The 22,115-nt window shown below is 39.5% G+C and overlaps 1 protein-coding gene across 25 annotated transcripts in view; it reads right to left on the bottom strand.

Annotated features, from left to right (window-relative positions):
* Positions 1–1,904: 1,904 nt before the first annotated feature.
* The window catches only part of NRXN3 (neurexin 3), a 1,626,608-nt gene continuing 1,606,397 nt past the window's right edge, over positions 1,905–22,115 (bottom strand). For 16 of the 25 annotated variants that reach the window (XM_042468184.1, XM_042468193.1, XM_042468249.1 and 13 more), the window contains one exon: positions 1,905–5,563. In XM_042468184.1, the coding sequence (XP_042324118.1) occupies positions 4,638–5,563 (926 nt within the window). In that variant the 3' untranslated portion in view covers positions 1,905–4,637. Of the gene's footprint in view, positions 5,564–11,983; positions 12,189–22,115 lie in introns of those variants that run through there. The other 9 variants (XM_042468325.1, XM_042468334.1, XM_042468381.1 and 6 more) reach the window with 3 other exon arrangements.

Here is a 22,115-nt window from a genome sequence, read left to right as displayed (position 1 = left end):
AACCACATGGTCCGGAATCCTAGTATGTAATGACGGTGTCCTGATAGTGGCATCCTGTCTGCATGGCCGCCACCATTTTCGCATAATGGACACATAGCATCTGCATGTATTGGTGCACTCGCGACGTAACCCGGGCGTCGGTAAAAGAACCTGGAAAAAACGGGTTCTTTTAACTCCAGAGGGTTAAAAAAATGGGCCTTAGTTACATATATGTATATGTAATTATGTAGGTAATGTAGAATACTGACTAAATCACCCCCCACCACCACCATCACCATCCTATGGTGGTTCCAGTGTTATTAAAGTGTAACAAAAGTTCCTCACATGTCTTTGTTGTCTGTTCACTCATTCTAATTCACATATTCTAAATGATGTGAAAAATAATATCCTCAAGATTATTTCCACCTTGAGCATGGCTACTAATTGCTTTTTAGATAGCTATCCTATATTAGAGTAGACCATTTGTCCATCTAGCCCTGTATATTGTCTGCTCCAACTACCAGCTTACCAACAATCCAGAGGTCTTTCATATCACCTGTTGTTATCTTTTCAAATGTGAATTAAACCTGAGAAATTCTACATGGAGACTTAAGAGCTATGTCTCCTTAATTAAATTTAAGATATAATTCCTCAAGTACTCCCCCATACACTAGGGATGAACACCATGAGGTCATGGAGCTGTATGTCGCTTTCAAAGGCTGTTTTTGCTAACCTTTAGCCATGCCAGACAGAGGTGAATTGCCTCTCTAGGAGGTCTCCAATTTTTCAAATCCAAATTTATGTCCACATCCTTTTGGAGGGGCATTCGCCCTGGACTTGCTGCAGTTGCTGATTCCTGCAGAAATAATTCAGTTTGAGAGCGCTTTAACTGCCCTGGCTCAATGCTAAGGAATCTGGGAACTATAGTTTTGGGAGATATTTAGCCTTCTCAGTCAGAGAGCTCTGGTGCCACAATAAACTCCAGTTCCCAGGATTCCCTAGCACTGAGCCAGGGCAGTTAAAGCGCTCTCAAACTGGATTATTTCTGCAGTGTGTTTTGGACTTTAGTGAATTATGTGACCCTGGTTATCAAATGGCTGTCTAGTGTATATTGTAAGGGGCACTGTTATATCAAGTACCAAGGTTTCAAAACAGATTTAATTTTTCATTTGTATTGCATTGACAATTGCATGCATTTTCAGTTTTTGGTTTGACATTGATAGCATTCAGTCATAAATCCTATTCAGCCACCTCATTATGGCATGAGACTGGGGACCTGTCACACGAAGGATGGATTTGCCATAGCAGCTATGTGTGGAATAGTTGTGATCTCCATTAGTGAAGATTTTATCCACACTGATGAAATCACAGATATACAGGTATTCAAGATTTCTCTTATTGTCCTTTGTTGTTGTTGTTGTTGTTGATATTGATGATGATGATTGTCGTTAAACTTAGGGAATTTATTTGATAGATATTTCATAAATACAAATAAATGAAACAACAACCTATCAATTAACTGTTAATTCTATAATGCATTCAGTTCCCAGTTTCAAGCACTGCAGAGAATGAAACATTGAAAATTATTCACACCTAGAACTTGTATTTGCTGCATTCATGTTCCCTCTTTGGGTGCCTAACTGTACTAACAAAAGCTCAGCTGGTATTTTAAGTTATTGCAATGCTAACAATTATGGTACTGAAGGAAATGTGTGCAGAATTCTTATTTGGAAGAGAATGTCCTCATTTTGCCTCCTCACATCACCACCCTGCATGACTCTCACTTAGCTTCAACCACTCCAGAAAATATATCACTCTCACCTCTCATGGAGGATCTAACATGATAAGCAAACCGAAAATGTCTTATTTCCCGACTTCCTATAAAAAAGGAATGACCCTTACATACCTGTGGACAGAAAGTGACAGAAACAGCCAGGGCTTTGGGAAGAACATTTTATTGCTAAGCATATCCTTGAACAAAAAGGCAATTATGAAAAGAAAAGAACAGGAGAAAAAAGAGGGGATGGAGGGAAAGGGGGAAAAAAAGCAATAACAACACAATAATGTTAAAGAAAGTCTTCAAGGTTCTCTCCATAAAACAGTAGGGATATGGTAAAAGCCCACATACAGAAATGCACATGTTCCCAAAAAATTATCCAATAGAAACAGACACTAAAATAATTTTAAAAAAGGAACAGAAACATGGGTTTTCTCAAATTAAAAAAGAAAGAAAGAAAGCAGAAAATCATTTCACAAGACTCCAAGACTTCAAGAACAGCAGCAATCTTTTACAGACATCAAGGTATAATCATCTCTGTATATGTTCGGCCAGTTAAGTTGTCTAAAATCGTGCTTTCATACCTTTGAAAACCTGTCTATTTCCCCCCCTTCTGTTGTAGTGTAAAAATATAATTAAAAATAATAATAATAAAAAAACAAACCTCACACACACTGAAAAGATTTGTTAGCCAGGTAAGCCTCTTCTCAGACCATATGAGAAGGCTGCCTTTTTTTATTTTGTTCTCATGTGCGTGTGTGCATTGGATAACACTTCTTCATAGTCAAAGATTCATGCGACTTATAAACACCAGCAAGAGTAGATTTCTAAACCTAAACAGCTGATTAGATTTCATCTGTACACAGAAAAATTGTACATTTCTAATATGCCAGAGTCCTCTTAGAATTCTTGTGTGCTTTCCCCGTTTCTCTCCTTCATTTTCTCTGCCTCTCTTTTTTGCTTTAATTTTTTTTGCACATGATATTTGTGGCCAAAAACACCCAGTTGTTTATTTTATCCTGTACAGTAAGTTGCTCTCTTTCAAAATAATGGAAGAAAAACTAAAAAAACCTCATCAAACAAAATTAAATACATTGAATATAAATAACAACCCAATGAAACCTCATAGCATTATGTACATCAGGGTACCCATCTAGAAATTACACCATCCAGAAAAAAAATTGTAGTAAAATATGTAAACAAAATCTTATTTTTTTTATCTTAAAATCTTTTTGACACAGATAACTGTGACAAAGTTAAAATGCACACTCTTTTCACATTTTTAAAGTTTAGCTTTTTGTTGTTTTGTAAAAACATTTTTTCTTTACAACATTCTCATTTCATATTAAGACTTTAACAGCATCTCTGTTCCAGTCGTTCCATCAAACATACCATGATAAATATATCTGTATATATATATATATATTTATATATATTATACTATTAATAAGCTTCTTTAATTTTTTTATTTCTGTGTGTCATAATGACTTTTTAAATTTATCTTCTTTCATATAAAAGAGAAGGGAAAGGGAGAATCGGGCAAATGGAAGGACAGCGAACCAGTAATGTAAATCTACAAAATTAAAATTGTTACATATGAAACACGCCTTCATGATTTAAAAAACAACAACCCACCCCTATTTCGTACTCCTCTGTGACACATTTTTTGGCTTGTATGACATTTTGTGGTTCTTTCCACAAGCTGAACTCAGTATAATCTTTTCATGTTGAATTCAATTGATTACTATGGGTTACTCATGCATTGCCATCAGCCAAGGAGTCAGAATCAAGAGAATTGCTCCTTAGTTTTGCATCATGTACTTAATTCAGAATGGCTACGTGTTTTTGTTTTTATTTATTTATTTATTTATTTAGTTTCTAAATTCCCCTCTTTTCTCTACAGTTTAGCTGTGCTAAGATACACTAAATGGTAGGCAATTACAGCCTGTCACTCCTAGTCAAAGAAGAGGACCCTGTTTCATCTTCCGATGACTTTACTTTTATTTCAAAACATTGGGGACAGTTCTGGGGTGTGTGTCTATGTGCGCGTGTGCTAGTTCCAATTTTCCATGACTCTCATTCTCAGCATCATCACCATCACTGCCACCCCATCACATTTTTTTACGTTAACAACTTACTGCAGACAACAGGTTCAAGAGACAACACAATCTGATATGTAGAGCAAACACCGTGGTAGAACTTGAGTTCATATATGGCAATAGTCTTTCTTTAATAAAAAAAATCCCCAAGTTTTCTTCTTGACTTATGTCCTGGCTCATTCTCCCAAAAATTCTCACAGAAATTAAAAAAAAAAAAAAACTCAGACAGAAAAACATAATGAAAACCCCAAACCATTTATTTTTCTTTCCCCCCTCACATCTTGGAAAATGATACGTAGGCTGGGCATGGCCAGATCAGTTGTTCTGTTTTGTTTATAACATTTGCATTTTTTTCCTTTTTCTTATTTTTTTTGTATTTTTTTTAAAATAATTAAACTGAAAAAAATTAGCATACAGTCAAAGATCATGAACATCTTTAAAGACTCACTTGGAGATACGAAACAAGTAAGCCATGAAGTCTTCTGCCCTTGCAGAAAAGTTCAGCTGAGGAGGAGGTCTGAAGGCTTTGAAGTCCACCAACATGGTTAATGCTGCATAGGCCTTCTTCGGAACGCTAAGTGTGCTTTATAATACAGTAGGGCAGAGTTTGAGGACTCCAAGCAATGACTGAAAACTCAGCAGTCAACGGCTGAAACGTTTATTCTCAATATTTGTTTTAAACCACAAACTGCAGCTCCCAATCTTGTTAGCTGTTAACAGTTTCGATTCATTTATAGCTCATTAAGTATTTATATATTTATATATATAAATAAGTATTTTTTTTACACATAATATTCTTTGTCCTTGTTTTTCTGTTTCTTGTGGCCGCTCTTTGTGCTCTGTTGCTTCTCCTTCATGAGCGTGCCATTGCTCTGGGCCGAGTTGCTGATGTAGTTCCGCGTCTCATCCACCTGATAGGACCCCTCGTCCCTGTTCCTGTACTTGTACATGGCGTACAGGAGGATCAGGATGCAGAGGGCAGCAGCAGCCACAATGCCGACGACCATCCCCGTTGTGCTGCTCGACTCACGGACCACCTCTGAGGCCCCCGGAACCCGTCTGATTCCTGGCTCCGTGGGGTTTGCTGTGGGCACATTACGGAACATGGGGGAAGTTATTAGCGGGTTCTTCAGTTTTGTGCTGTCTAGCTCATAGGCAGTGGGCAACGGAAGCAAGACTATGTCAGGCTGGGGTTTGAGGTCACGGTTATTCATGTTGCCGGCTGGCAATTTGGGCACCATCCCAGTCGAGGACGAAGCTGTGGAGCGGATCAGCTCAGGGGACAAAGCTGTGGTAGTAGTCCTACCAGTTTCGGAGACTTTGTTAGGTCTAAAGTCCTTGGTTTCCCACTTGGGTGCATGTGCTTTGTAGCCACCTTCGAAGATTGAAGTGGAAAGACTCTTATCTGTTACCAAGGAGAAGGTGGTGTAAAAATCTTCATCATCAGTAGGGGGTAGGTTAGAGTCAAAGGTTTCCCCTGAGCCATACCCAGATATCACCAAGCCATCATCATCACAACCATCGCTGCCTTGGTCCGACAAGCAAGGTAACCCCGCCTCAGAGGTCATGGACAGGGAATCTTTGGTGGTCTCAATAATGGTGAGGAGGGGGCGGAAGGTAGTGGGGAGTGTAATGAAAGGTGCACGAGTAGCAATAGGAGGGATATCTAAAGGGTCTTCTACAAGAAGAGGGATAACTAATTCACCTCCTGGATAGAAAACAAAAAGAAAAACATTAGTACATCTTGTATACAGTGCACTATCAGATGTTCAATTCACCCAACTGAAAGGGCATGTGTGTGCTTTGGTGGCAGCTGGAGGGGTGAGCTTAACGTATTAAGCCAGCAGGTTTCACATTCTTCTCTATTCCTATGAGCACAACCTTTCTAGAGCTCTCTGCGGCTTTCTCACCCAAGTCAGGTGAAGGAGTGATCAGGTCTATAATTTTTAAGACTGGGCAAAAGAAGAGTCTGTGTGGTTTGGTTTTTGAAGATACTCTCAAAGTGACTTGCAGAATTCAAACAGGTTTCTAGTAGGTTGATAGTTCACTTAATATTTGATGCTTTTTCAGAATATAGGTCATTCATTATATCTATGACTTAGTAGACTGCAGCTGGCTTTAGGGAGAAATAGCATGGTCATCCAAGTTGAGTTTGTCCCCCCACTTTTACACAGTATTTGGTTTCTTCAGAGGCAAAACAGAGCAGCTTGTTCAATACACAACTTTCACAAAGTGCTATTCACAGCTATAGTTTGAATTTACAACTAAGTAAAATGGATGTATGAGTGGTTTAAATCACTAACTGAGTCTATCCAATGCTGTGAGCCGCCTTCATCCTAAGGGAAAGGTGGCATATAAATAAATCTTTATTATTATTATTTATTATGTTTGACCAAAAATTTCTTGTAACATTTCTGCTCAGCTGTCAGATGAACTTCGCACTGAAACATTATGAGCAGGAATGGGAGATGTAAGTATCAGAATATAACCTACCTAGAAAATTTGGTAGGAGCTAAGCCCTACTTTGACATTTCTCAGTCATGCTCCCTATATGACCTCTGTCAGAGGAGCACGGAAGTGTTACTTTTAAGACTAAAGCTCCCCAATTTCCCCAGCCAGAGTGGCCACTGAGTTTAATGAGTAGGTGTCATTGCAAATCACTTGGACAATTTAGTCTGAGCTAACCTTTTCCATTGGTTCAACAACTCTGGGCTGGAGCAGACGGGCAGAAAAGAGCGGCCCAAGTCTGCTCCAGCTACAAGCAGGTTGGAACCCCACCAACCACATGATCTGCTCCCAAGCAGCCTGTGTGCACTCAATTATTCTGGGTCCTTTTTGCTCCCAACCAAAGGACCAGAGCATTAAATAAAATGGCATAGTTAAAAAGAGTCCCTTATATAAAATGGCAAAATCAAGGTTTGCTTATATATTAATATTTTCAAGCTGTGGATGGTTGAATATGTGGATAAAGAATCTGTGGATATAGAAGGACTACTGTATCTGTTTAATAGTCTCTTGCTTGAACTCAAGGGGCTGTCCCCCCCCCCCTTCTTCCCCCCCCCCAACACTTCTGGGCTCCAATTAGTATATGTTGAGGATTCAACATATATTTTAAGATCCTCTAGATCCAAAGAAAACATAAGAGATAAGTGTGGTTCTTACCAGAACCTTAAATTTAACCTCTTCCCTCTCCCTGCCTGCTTTGTACTTCCAGCAGAAGGTCACACATTTATTGAAATGATTTGTGCTGACAACAGAATGCTTTAGGATGAAATAGAAAGGAGCAGTTAAAATGACTTCTTCTGTTGCATTAGTGATGCCAGATCAGCTTCTATTTGGTCAGATAAAAAATGCAACAGATATAATAAGCAATCCATTCTGAGAGGATTGAGGTCTGCCTGGTGAAAAATGGTAGTCTAGAACTGACAAATATCCAAGATCAGCTGTACAATTTCTTTCTTTTTTTAGAATAAGCACTCCATATTCCTTAAAGTTGGCATTTTAAAATCTGGGACATAGGCTTGTTTGATAGGGTTGTGCTTTCCTTTAAATTAGCAATATCACTAGGGACATAAAAGGTCTACTTTAGCCTTGAAGCCTGCCCTGCATTTTGCTTTATGAGTGTATTTACAGATATATAATTCATACCTCTGGGGCTGCTCTCTAGTAAGGGTCTTTCTGACACTGGAAAAGATGGAGTGTTGAAAATTTAATAAGAACCTCTCTGAACTGTGCAGATGTTTGTGAGAAAAACATGAATGTATGGGGCCATAAGTAACCAAAGTTTGGGGGGGGGGGAATAGAGTGAAGAAAATAAGCTAAAACCCTTTCCATTCCTCATTTTTATGACAAAGATAATTTCAGTGGTTTGCCAGTCATGAAAGAGATGTAGGGCCAAAATCGAAAAAAGAAAAATTATTGAAAGGTTCTCGTTCAAAGTCTCACGATGACTATAAAGAGAGAAATGCAACAATCCTTCTGCCTCTTCCAGATGTGGCAGAAAGGCTGTTAAATATCAGCTGGAAAGACTGGCACGGTGTATCTCCATTGTCAGGTGTTTGAATTTCAATATCTAAAGGCTCTCATTTGCATTTCACATTTGTTCCTTCACACTGCAACTCAGGTGTACTTTTAAGAGGAAAGATATTCTGCTTTGGAAAAAAAAACCTTCAAATGTTCCTTTAAAAAAAAAGATTATAAGTTGGTATTTACACACCTCCTTATTTGTATGTATGTATGTATGTATAAATAAATAAATAACAGGAGGAAGGAGAGGAATGTGCAGTTTTAAAATCTCCCTTGACATTTGTATCCTTGCCAATTCATTGTGGGCAAAGATGAAAAAATATTAAAGTCACATTTAGCTGCTGGTTGAAATCTGAGGCTAATGTAAAGCATTTAACTTTTCTCCTAGTTCATTTGATTGAAATTGGCAGACAATACCACAATGAAGGACCTCTTCCATTGTAGAAAACTTCCTTTACTGTTTGAAAAGTGTTAAATTCCTTGACTACTTTTCAGGAAAATATTTGCACCCCTCTCCCTTGGACTGTACAAGAGCACACTCTTTTCAAATATTTTGAATGAAAAATGTCATTCCCAACAGGCCTCTGGAGAGAACTGTTGGAAGTATTGAGAATAGGAATAAAGGATATTAGGCATTCAATCAGTTGATAGGCCAAACTGTTGTTTATCACCCAAATTCTGTGACCAGTACAAACATAACAATTGGTATCAGTGAGGCTTTTATGTCTGTAGCCTACAAATGGGTAAATCTGTTGTTTTATTTCCACAGAGCTCTTCATTTTCTCACTCCATAGTCTTAGGTACCTTTGCTTTTAAGATTTTCAGATATCCATTAAATGGACGCACGTCTGAATATACTATGAAACTGTGAATGTTCTCCATTGCTTTCTACCCAGTGCATATTCAGATAAACTCTAGGCTGGCATCTTGCTAGTGGGGTTTGATGGCAGAAGATCAGATTAAACCATTGTAAGTGACTGTAGATGTTGGAATTTTGTTCCAACCACATAGTGACTAATATTCTCCCAAACAGACCTTTTCAGTGTGACATACCCACTCCCAACGGTGGCTATTTTCATGTTGATAGTGAATGGGAGGAGCAGCAGAGACACACCCAGTTGTTTTCCTTTTGCTGGATGTACAACAATAATATCATCCTCAGGGACCCCTCAAGGTTCCTCAACACCAAAATGGCCACTGGAGATGGGGCTGTCACATTGAAAAAGGAGGTGAGTGGGAGGAAAGTGTGCAGTGTCTGTCTGTCTATCTATCTATCTATCTATTGGTAAAGGTAAATGTATTTCCCTTTGACAAGGTTGTCAAGACATGTCTGACTGTAGGGGGGCCAGTGCTCATCTCCGTAACTAACCCGAAGAGCCAGTGTTGTCAAAGACAACTCTGTGATCATGTGGGCATAGATAGACAGAACATCAGATCATCATAGATAGATCATCAATCTATCTAGAGTACCATATATACTTGTGTATAAGTCAAAAAAATTATGCTACAAAATTGAACCAAAAAACCTGGGTTTGACATACACAACTCAATAAGGTAATAAGATGGCAGGGAGCACAATCATTCGCTCTCCAAGCCTCTTCCCAGCCCAGCTGCTTCCGGAGGGGGCAGGACATCCTTTACATCCGTAAATATGTGCCCTTACATTTTATCCTCGACTTATCCATGGTTCATATAAAAATCCAGAATTTTTGTCCCAGAACCTACCCTTGACTTATACATAAGGTCAACCTATACAGGAATATAAAAAGTATTTAAAAAAGGCTCCCAGAGTGGGAGTGGGGGGGAGAGGGAATTTTGATGTACAATGTATTGTATTTTATTGCTGTTAGCCGCCCCGACTGACCTCAAGGGGCGGGATATAAATTATTATTATTATTATTATTATTATTATTATTATTATTGGTTTACAAATTGTTGATTTGACAGTTCCCTGATATCAGGCTTACAATCTAAATAAGTTAGAAAACATAAGGAAAAGATATTTACTGGATTGCTATACTCACAAGTGTTAAATGTGCCTAGAAGGCTCTTAGGCTAGAAATGGAGGATAATGCAGCTGTATCTCAGATTCCTGAGAGTGCTTAGAGCTTGATTTGAGTGAACGTTGCTTTTTGAAGTTTGTGAAACATGATCCTATCTGCACTGTATTCTGATATGTTCATTTTATTCAAATTGTGCCTTGCATATTGGTGAAGGAGACAGAAGCCAAGTTTTAATTGTATCTTGATTTATAGGCGGCCGGGGGGGTGGGGGGTGGAGGTGAGAGCTATGCTTCAGTATCCTGTCAACCCATCTATATTAATCTTGCAGAACTACCCGGCTTTACCAATATGAGGTCCTCATGGAAGATGTTGTCATCTTAGATCTCTTCTCTTTTTTTGCCAAATATGGTTTTCACTAGGTGTCAATACTGTTTTTTTAAAATTACTTTATATGCAGCAATTACAACTAACTAACCCATGTCAATTACTTTTTCTAATCAATTAGCAGCAGTTTTTCTGGCCAGTTTTCTTGACTGTACTTGACTTCAGGTGTATGTTGTGACCCTTCAAAAGTCCCATCTGTTTAAACAGATGGAAGTCCTTCCTTTTCCTTTACAAAATATACTCAGGAAATAAGACACTTGCTAACATAGGAAATTGAACCAAAAGAACTTAAACATGGTACCCTGGTGGATGATACCATGGTTTGATTTTCAACAAATCTTTTCAACTGTCTTATACTTTCAGAGAGTTGGATGTAGAATATGATGCTAGAATAGTACACTTGAGAGTATCTTCTTGACCAAAATAGAGGTGGGAATGTTAAACTTTAACATTTGGAAAATGTGGTAAATTCATTTGTAGAAATACCACAAGTGGACTTTGCATCATGAAAAACAAATATCAGAGCAATTTCTTTTGTTCTTTTGTATATGGCTTACCCTGGGTATTCTACAAGAAAAAATCTAAATGGAAAAGGAAGAAGTCTGCTTGAGAATGGTGGCTCATAAATGGAAAATTACTATTGGTTCGGTTAGTCCTCCCCCAGAAAAGCATATAATTATCAGGAATACATAACAAAAGAATATCACAAAAGCCAATAGTAAAACAATAATCTTGCAAAAATTAAATCAAAGAATATGTCTACAGAAAGAAAAGCAACTGTACACTGAAAAATAATAAATATACAGCAAAGGTTAAAAGCTCAGAACTAAAAGCAACAATAGCAATTCATTCACATTAATAAAAAAACTAAAAGAGAAAACCTAAGATAACGGAAAATATAAATGATACACAAAAAGAAACCAAAACACAAGTGCTTAAAAAAACCCTAAATACACATATAAACATAGTCAGAAGAAAGCATCATACCATGTCGATTTCATATTGTCAACTTACATCAACAAATTGCCCGCATGTTTTTTGGCATGAAAGAAAAATTTATAAAAGAAAGTTGTGTAAGAATGCTCTTGGACAAGCAGAATTGCCACATTCGAGAAACGTTTGCCTTTTATTATTTTGCTGTTGTAGTTTTGTTTCTTTTTTCTTTTTTAAAAAACTTTTTTTTATCAAAATGTGTAGTATTTTCAGTTTTTTAAAATATAATAATTATTTACGACAAAGGGTGATACAGGGAGGCAACAACACATACATCCACACCACATAACATGAAAGAAAAAAAATCATAACCCTGCACTATAACAAATTGGAACTTTTTTTACTACTGTGTTTTTCTGTTGTTCTTGCAAATTCAGAATTTTCCTTTTTAAAAAACAAATTCTCATGTTATGATTTCTAGATTTTTTTAAAAAATAAAAAGATGCACCCTATTGTTATCGAATTTTCTACAGATCAGTGGTGTAATACCCAAACCACTGCACACATGCAATCCCAACATCAAGAGGACTTACGCAATAGCAGTGTTCTGCAGATCACACCATTAAATGGTGTCTGAGAACCAACTCGTTTGCCTTTTCTTTCTTTCTTTTTAAAAAAAATTGTTTGGATATAGCTCTCTAGTTTTTTCAAAATACATTTTCTTTTCTTTTTCCCTAGAATTTGGAGTGTGTGTGTTTTAAGGAATGGATGACTGCACATAAAAATTTAAACGATGCTAAAGAAAGGGTGGGTAGGAGAGTGAGGGGGGGACTTATGGGAAGAAAAGATGCCTTGGGTGGATGGAGTGGGGGTGTACGGTCTATGAGTGTACTACACAGATGAAGATGATGGGAGTGAATGTGTAAGTCAGTTGCCATGTCCATGTAAGTGCGGAACGGAGTGATCTAGCAGCATTAGAGCTTCTGGCTGTAAGGAAGGGATGGGCAATATACAAAAACAAATGAGCATATTCATGCCCATCAACAAAAAGAAAGAACAGAACTCTAACATTGACAATCTCACAAACCCTAAGCTGCAACTTCTTCAACATGCAAATTACAAAAAATTACTAAGAAATATAATAGTAATTAGAATTACAGTTCCGTTAAAGTTCTCAAAGAATAAGAACAGTTCAAACTTTTCCCCTACTTAAAAACCAGTAAAATATATAAACTAATAATAATAATAATAATAATCAGATAAAAATGAAAACAAGGAAACTAGAATTTATGCATAGGAACTAGAGTAACTTCAACTGCAGCTCTGCTCAGCTTCATCTCCTTATTGTTATCTTTCTTATAAAGTGTTTAATATTTGAGTATCAAGTCAGATTGGGGTTTGAGTGTATGCAGCCACAATTGTTCAAAAGTAACAGGGTTTGTTTTGTTTTGCTTTTTGTCTTAGTGCTTTCACAGTCCTTGCCTCCATCTTGGATGTGACAATTATAAAAAGGAGTGCATTTGTTTTAAAAAATGTAAGGCTGTAGGATTCTGCAGTTGAGGTAGTCCCTTATAAAAAGGGGGGAGGGAGGTAGAAGGAAAAAATTCAGAAAACAATTAATAATGTTTATGTAGTTAAGTTGGAACAAACTAAATCTAAGACAGAAATCCAACACTTGAAAAGAAAAGACATCAAAATAGGCGTACTTAAAAAAAGAAAAGAAAAGAAAAGAAAAAAGCACTTTATTCCCAGCAAGAAGGGAGAAGAGAACGACTGTTTGAGTTTTAATTTTTTTTTTAAAAAAATTACTTGTAAAGGAAAAAAAATCCACACACTTTCAAAGATGAACAAACCAGATGCACACACCAAAAAGGAACAGACAAAGCAGTCTAGGGACACTTTTATCATTTCAAATTCTTTCTTTTCCCCCCCCCCCCAATGGTTTTAAGTCTCATTTTTTTAAATAAAAAATCAGAATATTTGGCAGGGGAAAAGGCCACTAAAAACCACCCTCCCTTTTACATTTGCTTTTTTAATTTAAAAAAACAAAGCTAATTGTCTCTATTTTTTAACAGAAAAAGTAAATAAATATGGGGGAACGTGCAGTCTGGATGTACGTCATAAATAGACATAGGAAAATATATAAGAAATTGGCTGAGATTGACAAATGGGTTATAAAATAGCTTCATTTTACTATAGGATGTTAATAATAATAATGCATGCTTAAAGTAAGTTGCATTTAGGGAAAGTAGAAGAAACAACAGCAAGCTAGGAGTGAAAGGGGGAAAGGGAGAGTGAGGTAGGTTAGCAAAGGAGGTGATTCAAGGAAAAGGGTGGTTGCTGGTATATCATTCCACAACTGTTCAGTAGGGGCAAAGCACATTCCAGAGAGCACTGTGCAAGCTACAGAAGAGAGAATACGGGCAAACAGAATGGAAACTGGAGGCAACACTAGAAAATCAATTGGCAGCTCTTTATAACACTGGATCAGGGCCATCTGAACCAACCATACAGTCCTTGTTGACTGAGTTATCAACTCTTAACCAATAAGCAACAACACTCTACTGGATGGACAGTCCTATAGGAATTATAAACGTATGAGCTTTTCCAACGTATTACTGAATAGGGCATTCACAGCAAAATTACTCCCAAGTAAACATGCACAGGATTGCAGTCTTAAGAGCATGGATGAATGCTCTCTATCCCTCAAATGCAGGAGAAGCTTTTATTATTGCATGGAAGAGAAAGTTGTTTTTTTTATTTTTTTTAAAAAAAGTGATACACCACAAAGTAATAAATCTCCCAAGAGCATCTGTAAAATATTGAATCACAAATTAGTCTTGGTCAACTAATGATCAGTTTGCCAATCAGAAACAGAATACAACTGTTAATACATAAAGATTTTGGGCTGCAAATTCATATACAGATAATGTTATATGATAAGGACTGAAGGGTTGGATCTTCTGCATATTATTAAGAGGTGCTGTTAATCAGCAAGATCTTAATAAGCCATTGGGCTTTGCCAATATTAGAAGCCAATGGAGAGCAATATCATTACAAATACAACAAAGATATTGAAAAGCTCAGTTTATTGGTTATCTTTCAGAGCATGACTAGTTGTACTTTCAGACCCCTCTGAGAAAGCAAGGGCTATTGTCAAAAGCATGGATGAAAAATCCACAATTCAAAAATAGAGAAAGAGAATCAATAAATCCACCAACATAATCTTGGCTGTCTTACTGAAAAAAGTGTCCCAGGCTGGATGAGACTTGAGGAGGGAATTGGGGAAGGATAAGAAAGTGCCCCACCTCCACGGAAGAGCAAAAAGTGTAAAGCCACCCTGGCCATTAGGAGATCATACATGGCAAGAATGACCTCTGCCTCTACTGGAGGTGTGCACTGGAAATCTCTACTGCCCCCCTTTGCAAGGGGGTGGTGGTTACATTTGGAAGAGGGTCAACCAGACAAAGAAGCCTGGCTGGGTTAGCTTCAGGGACAGTATGATCAGTATGCTTTGTTGATTTGACAAAACCCAGCTGAGTAATTATTGAGATGACTTTTCATAAATTCAGGTTTGTGTGTGTAGAATTCAGAAAACTAGGAATACTCAACTTCACATAGCACAGTGAGCTGCTTTTATCAAAACTCTGAAAAATAAAGTCCCCGAGTGCTATTTCCTACCAGGCTCCTTAGCCTCTGGTCTATTTCAGTCTCCAGAAATTTCACAAACGGGCAACCATGCCTTGCCTTAACTTCCAAATAGTGATTTGTGTTCTAGCAGAATTGTTTTACAACTCATAATCTTTCCCACCTGGCTTATTCAGACATTTCAGCCAATTAGAATTCATTTTATTCAAGATCCACAGTGCTAGCACTCTATCAGAATACTCTTGCTTGCCATCCACCATTACTGATCAGTCTCACAGTAAATCTTGAAGTGTTTTGGTCTTCAGACAATACAACATGGTGCTGCCATTCCTGACCCATAGCTTTTGCACTATGCTGTCCTGCGTGTGACACCAGAAAAGAAACATATCTACACCAAGCCATCAAGGAGCTTGCAATTATCAGTAAACAGCAAACAACTGTTCAAGCCCTCCATATGATGGTGTGTTCTCTGAAATAAAATATTGAGATGCTACAAATTTGCACACCAAGTGATAACCTTTCATCCATTTTCTAAACATTTCACGTCATGTATTCTGATGATGTCCTATTTACTTGCTTACCTTGCATTATATCTGCAAATAAAGCACTGCTTCAACTCAACAACCTGTTAAATCTTTCTGTTTTCCCTAATTGCTTTATTGTGAAGGAAGTATTGATTTTCACTGAGTGAATGGATGCTGAAATTTTTTTTAGAGAGTGTTTAAAAATTAGATGGAAAGGGGAATCACAGGGACTTGGCATGCTCTGAGTTCTCTTTTAGTGAGTAGCTTTCTCTGCCTACTCCACCCTACACCCATCCATTTTCATGCACATTTCAAATGTGTTACCATACTCTTGCTCAGGCCCAAAACACATGGGATAAATGAAGCAGCTTCTGGACACTTTGAGGGCATGGCATTTGCATGATTTTTTTTGTTGTTAACTGCCCTTGAGTCAATCTCGACCCATGGCGACCTTGCTGATGCAACATCTCCAAGACCTTCTATCCTCCACTGCTCTACTTAATTCCTCCAAACTCATACCCATTGGCACATTACAGACCGCCCGTTTGGGGCGGCCTGTAGGCGCGCCTTTCCCCGCCAGATCGGGGCCTCAGCTGACACAACAGCAGCCTCCGAGGCCCCGATCCACCACTTCCCCGCGGCTTGGACGGTGGCGGGGAGGAGGAGAAAGGAGCCTCTCGGCCCCTTTCTCCTTTGCATCTCTGGCGCAGCCATCTAAAGGCTGCGCCAGTGACGCAAACCGCGGAAGGAGCTCATTTGGAGGCAGCGTGTTCATGACGTTGTAATGGCAGCCCCTGTGTGGAACAGGCGCCGCCATTTTGTACGTCCTGGGGACGTACTAGGGTTAGGTGCGTGTGTAAGGCATGCACTTTGCCTAACCCTAGTACGTCCCCAGGATGTACTTTACGCCCGTTTGTAATGGGCCATTATCTCTTTAATAGAGTCCATCCATCTTGCATGTGACCTTCCTCCTTTTATACATTCCTTTACCTTTCTCAGCATTACTGTTTTTTCCAGTGATTCATGCCTTCTCCTGATGTGTCCAAAGTATGACAACCTGAGTTTTGTCATGTTGGCTTCTGGGGAGATTTCTAGCTTAATGTGCTCTGGGACCTATTTATTTGTCTTTTCGGCTGTCTATGCAATCCTTAGCACTCTTCTCCAGCACGGCAGCTCAAATGACTTTCTTAACTGTCCATCTCTCACATCCATACAATAGCTTGTACTATTCTAACTTTTGTGTTCAGTTGTATATCCTTGCATTTTAGGATCTTTTCTAGTTCTTTCATAGCTGTCCTTTCCATTCTTAACCATCTTCTGATTTCCAGGCTGCAGACTCCATTTCTATCAATATTTAATCCCAGGTATGAGAATTCTTTTACTATTTCTATTTCTTAGTTGTTTACATGCTCCCAAAGTGGCTGGAAACTGCTCCGACACTGCCCTCTGGTCCAAAGGACTGGATTAAAAAGGAGCTGCTTTAATCTGGCTCCTGGGCAGCGTGGTTTGGAACCACAGGTGACGGCCTGCTTTGGGAGCAGGTCATGTGGTTGCTGCAGCCTGATTTCCTGGCCATGTGCTTCACCCAAAAGACACCTTTCTTTTCAGTTCCTTCACTGATACATTACCGGAGGCTACACTGCTTTTCCTTTATTAAAGCTGGCCCTAATGTTTGGCACAGTGAGGCAGCACATTTTTAGTTATTTCAGTTATTTATGTTACAATCTCAGGTACTTGGCTTTTCTGCCTCAGTTGTCAAAAGAACTTCCCTGGCCTCTATGCATAGTGTCCTTCCATTTTCTACCTAGATGGAAAGATCCGGTCACAGAGGCACTTACTGGTGTAAATCCTATTGTTAGTCCCAGTGACAATGGGATTTATCTATGTGTCAACTCAACATTCAACAGCTGATTAACAGTCTCTTCTAGATGGGACTAATAGGATTCAGGCCATTATGCTACTTCTTTCTCATGTTGCCATCCCTACCATTAATATGAACAAGAAGAGAAGAATATGTTTCCCAAACTCTGGATACTGTTTTTTCAGGCCTGTTCAAAAAAGTATCCTCAAGTCTGAAATGTTTTTCTGTTGTATATCCCAGAAGAGATAATCATGTACTTTGCATGGCTAGGGTTTTGTCTGTACTGGCCAGGATACTTTGGGGGGCAGCTGAGAGTATTCTGGTTCCAGAACTGCCCTAACCTTCCCTTATTATCTCAGGCCTTTCACCTCATGGTTTGATGAAAGACAATTGTTCGCATGTGCATCCTGCTGTGCTAGCTGGTGTGGCTGCTGCAGCAGCAAATCACTCACTCTGAGGTCAGAAAGAGGCAAGTATCCTAGACCCAGAGCTGCCCCAATCCCCACTTGTTACCTCAGGCCCTTTGTTCTGATGGCAGGTGGTTGTTCGTACATGCATCCTGTTGTGCTATTGGTGTGGCAGCTGCGGCAACAAGTCATTTGTTCTGAGGTCAGAACAATGGGTCATGGGCTAAGCAGGTAATGGGACGAGGACTGGGCATCTCCAAGGCTACCTCAGAGCAAGTGACTTGCTGCCATAGCCACCACACCAGGTAGCACAGCAGGCTACCCATAAGAATAGCTGCCTGGCATCAGAAGAGAGGGCCTGAGGGGAGGTTGGGGCAGCACCGTGGCTAAGATACTTGCCATGTTCTGACCTCAGAATAAGTGACTTGCTGGTGCAACTGCCAACTAGGTAGCACAGCAGGATACCCATGAGGCTTTGGAACAGAGGGCCAGAGGTAATGAAGGGAGGTTGGAACAGTTCTGGGGTGAAGATACACAACTTGTTCTGACCTCAGAGTGAGTGACTTGCTGCCGCAGCTGCCACACCATATAGTTGAGTGGAATATCCATGCGAACAGCTGCCCGACATTGCAACAGAGGGCCTGAGGGAATGAAGCGAACTTGGGACAGCACCTGGGTGAAAATACTCTTGTTCTGGCCTGAGAAGAAGTGACTTGCTGCCGCATCTGCCACACCAGATAGCACAGTGGGATATGCATGCAAACAGCCACTCTGGCATCACAACAGAGAGCAATGGCGGGGGATTGTGGCAACTCCAGGGCTAGGATACTCTGGGCTGTCACCAAAGTATCTTGTCCTGCTGCTGCTGCCACAGCAAATGACACAAAAGGAAATGTTTCAAACAAGGTCCACAGGAAACAGGTAAATTTTAAAAATACATTTTAAGAGGGATATACCTGTAATGGGCTGGACATCACCCAGATTATTTGTATCACATTTGGGGTTTGGGCACTGTCTCATCCAGACTCCCCACCAAGATGATGGAGGGAGAGGAGACTTTTCTATTTGGCCCATGCATATTCCACTTTCCTTTCTTTATGAGACTGCTTCTCTTATAATTCACCAGTGCTATTTTCTACGCTGAAGCTGGTCAGGGAGACAAATCATAAAAGTTCTTAAATCACTGGCTCCATTGTAAAAGTATGCTAAGAAGCACAAATGTACTCAGAAATGTGCATGCCCTCATAAGTAGGTTAGCTCTGAGATGCTGCTGGTGCTAGGAAAAGGCACTCTTATCTATGTATCTGCTTTAAGCTTCCTACAAAATCTTCAATATCCTTAGTTCAGTTAGAGCTTATTTTAAAAGAAATTCAAATTAAAGAGAACTGAGAAAAAACATTCTGAGGCTTGGATGACTGTGTGAATAGAAGGGCATCAGATATTTTGCCACACTGTGTGCATTTATACAGTTAAAACTAGTGCACTGACTGAGCCCCTCCTTGGGATGTCAGATCTGGCTATGGTGCCAGGATTATATCCTATTTGTACTACTATAACACAGTCTATGTGGGGCTAACTTTGGAAACTGCAGAGGTCTAGAATGCTATGGCCAGAATGCCAACTGGGGCCACCTATACGTAGCATATAACTCCCTTATTAAAACAGCTTCTGTGGTTACCGGTTTACTGCTGGGCACAATTCAAAGTGCTGGTCATGATCTATAAAGCCCTTTATGGTTTAGGTTGACTATTTGAAAGACTGTATCTTCTCACAGAAACCTGCCAGAACCCTAAGATGTTCAAGGGAAGGCTGGGACTAATTTATGGGTCAATATGCACAGGGCTTCTTTCATAGCAGTGATCCTAGGTATGCTTACTTGTGAATCACTCCTATTGCAATTGTGGGATTTATGTTTTTGCAACCAAGTTCCACTGCACCTGCAAGCTCTCTGTCATCTCACAGAAGAAAACTGGAATATGTGTAGTTAGGCAACATCAGAAAGTGATCAAAATGGCAAAAATTATTAATGTGGAAGATCAAACAAGTTAAGAAATGCTGCAGGAGTTTACTTTTGCCTGAGTCTACAGGAAAGGCAAGATTCGATACCCTGCGCTCCTCTTACCCACTGCATAGTTAATCCAGTGCAAACTAATTTTATGCTTTGCCCCTGTCTCTAGGGCCAGAATACTCCAGGGGCAACTTGTAGTATCCTGGCCCTGGATCTGCCCTGACCTCTTCCCATTTCCTGAGGCACTCCGTTACGATGTCAGGTAAGATGTTGCGATGCACATCTCACTGTTCTGCTTGTGACAACAAATCACTTGCTTTTGCTCTGAGAATGGGGTGCCCAGCATTGGTAAAATGGCTGGATGCCTCGTTCTGACCCCAGAGCGAGTAACTCTTGGGATCAGGCAGAACAATGGGATGCATTTTAAACAGCCATTCTGCATTGGAACAGAGGGCTCCAGATTATCTAGGAAGAACTGAAGCAAACTGGGAGATTTTTAAATCTGCATTAAGAAGAGTATACCCCAGGTTTGGTGCTGAATGGCTCGATGTCATCTGGTCTTTTAACACCAGACTCGGGGTTTGGGATGTATGTTGTCTAGACTCCGCACTGAGAAAACCTAGAACCCAGTTTTCAAAAGCTGAAGTAAGCGGCAGAAAAAAGCAAAGCTGGAAGGAGAAAAGAGAAGGGCAGTTTAAATGCAGTTGAAAAAAGTGAGATGACAAGAGGATTAATCAGGGCTATACCTGCCACCCCAAGACAGTAGGAGGGTATGCAACGGAGCAGTCTGTTATTCTGTAAAACCCATACTAAATGAGTAGTAAGTACTGTAATATTAAATTCATTGCTGATATCTGTTTCTCACACATTTCTGAGATAATACATCCCCCTCCCCCGAAAGTATTTTTTTTATGTGGTTGAGACTTAATGCCTCTATTGGTAATCGATACATATTTGCAGAGTTCCCTCCCTATCATGTGCAACTCCCCAGCGTCACACTTCTGTGGAGATTTTTGCCACTGACATGCCATTGACATGTGATAGGACTGGGGTGATGAAATAAACCATTCATGGATCTTCACATAATATTTTCCCACAAGCTGCTCTCCATACTCACACAAATAACAAACAAATAACCAGCGTTTGTTTGCCCTCCTCTAGTCAAGAGTTCCTGCCTGAGGGACCTGTAGTCTTTTACTGACAGCATATGTAGGAGAAGAGGAGCAGTCATATTATATATAGTATTATACATGGGTGGTTTTTTGTTTTTTTAGTTAAATACCTTAGCACAGCTGTAAACTTTTCATCTTCAAAGCACTCTGAGAGGTGCTAAATATTTAAGCTGTGATGCATTTTGGTGGTGAGACTATACAAGAACTCTCTGTTTCCACTGAAGTGTGGAAAGGGTGCAGTGTTGAGGTCATTAGGGGATCAGTGTCAAAGCAAGGAGTAAGAAATAAGGTCTGTCCTCACAAAACCAGGCATTGCTCAATCTTAAAAATATTTTGCTTTTCAGTATAACAAGGCAACATTCCAAGCCATTTTAAAAAATAATCTTAAGAACTGGTTAGGCTGCTGGAATAGCTGCATACTTTCCTGTTCTCTCACCTCTGATTTCCTGAGGGACAGCTGTGCCACCATATTACTTGGAAAATAAGAAGAGTCCAAGGCAGCTGGTGGATCTGTTGCCATGAAAACTGTGAATTCACACTTAGTTGTATGTCCACTTTCTCAAAAGTGCACCAGGTAGCAGTGTTAAATCTGAAAATGGATTCACTTCAGCCCCTGGCAACAGATACAATACCAATACGAGAAAAGTCTTGAGGTACCTTGATGAATTTTTGGAAAGGGGTTTCTAGGAGGAAGGGACTGAATGGGGGGGGGGGGGAGGAGATCAGTTTGTGAAATAACTTCTGCTCACATTTTAATTGGGGCAAAAGTACAAGCAAAGTACAAGTGTAGTACACTAGAGTCCACCTCATCTAAGTCTATAAAAGCTGGCTCTACAGTGCAAACTTCTGTGTCTTGATTCTACAGTATATTACATTGTGTTCATGTTCCCGTGGAAATACCAGTGATGACTTGGGGAGAACTTAGCCTGGGGTGCTCTGTGTGATAGGACTGGGACTGTGTCACTTTTATAAAATTTCAGGTTCTTTTCAGTATTTTTTTTAACTTGAATTAAAACTTGAATAAAAACTTTACTTGAATTAAAAGTGGGGACTCAGGGATTTTGTGAGGTCAGGGGTTCTTGGGGAGGACACACAATGGTGTCTGGAGCCTCATTTTCCCCACTCCTGTCCTATAGACATACCCATTTCACACTCCTAAGAATGGCAACAGAATGGATTGCATCTTGCCATGCAAACTAGTACATTTCTGAATCTATGCATAACTTAAAAAAAATCTTCACAATTAAAAATGTGTACATTGGAAATGCGTACACGCTGTAATCTGTTGCAAAGA

Source organism: Sceloporus undulatus, chromosome 1 (assembly GCF_019175285.1).
Source record: "Sceloporus undulatus isolate JIND9_A2432 ecotype Alabama chromosome 1, SceUnd_v1.1, whole genome shotgun sequence".
NCBI classification, from domain to species: Eukaryota; Metazoa; Chordata; class Lepidosauria; order Squamata; family Phrynosomatidae; genus Sceloporus; species Sceloporus undulatus.
Note: the sequence above shows the minus strand (reverse complement) of the source record. Positions and strands in the feature narration are given on the sequence as shown.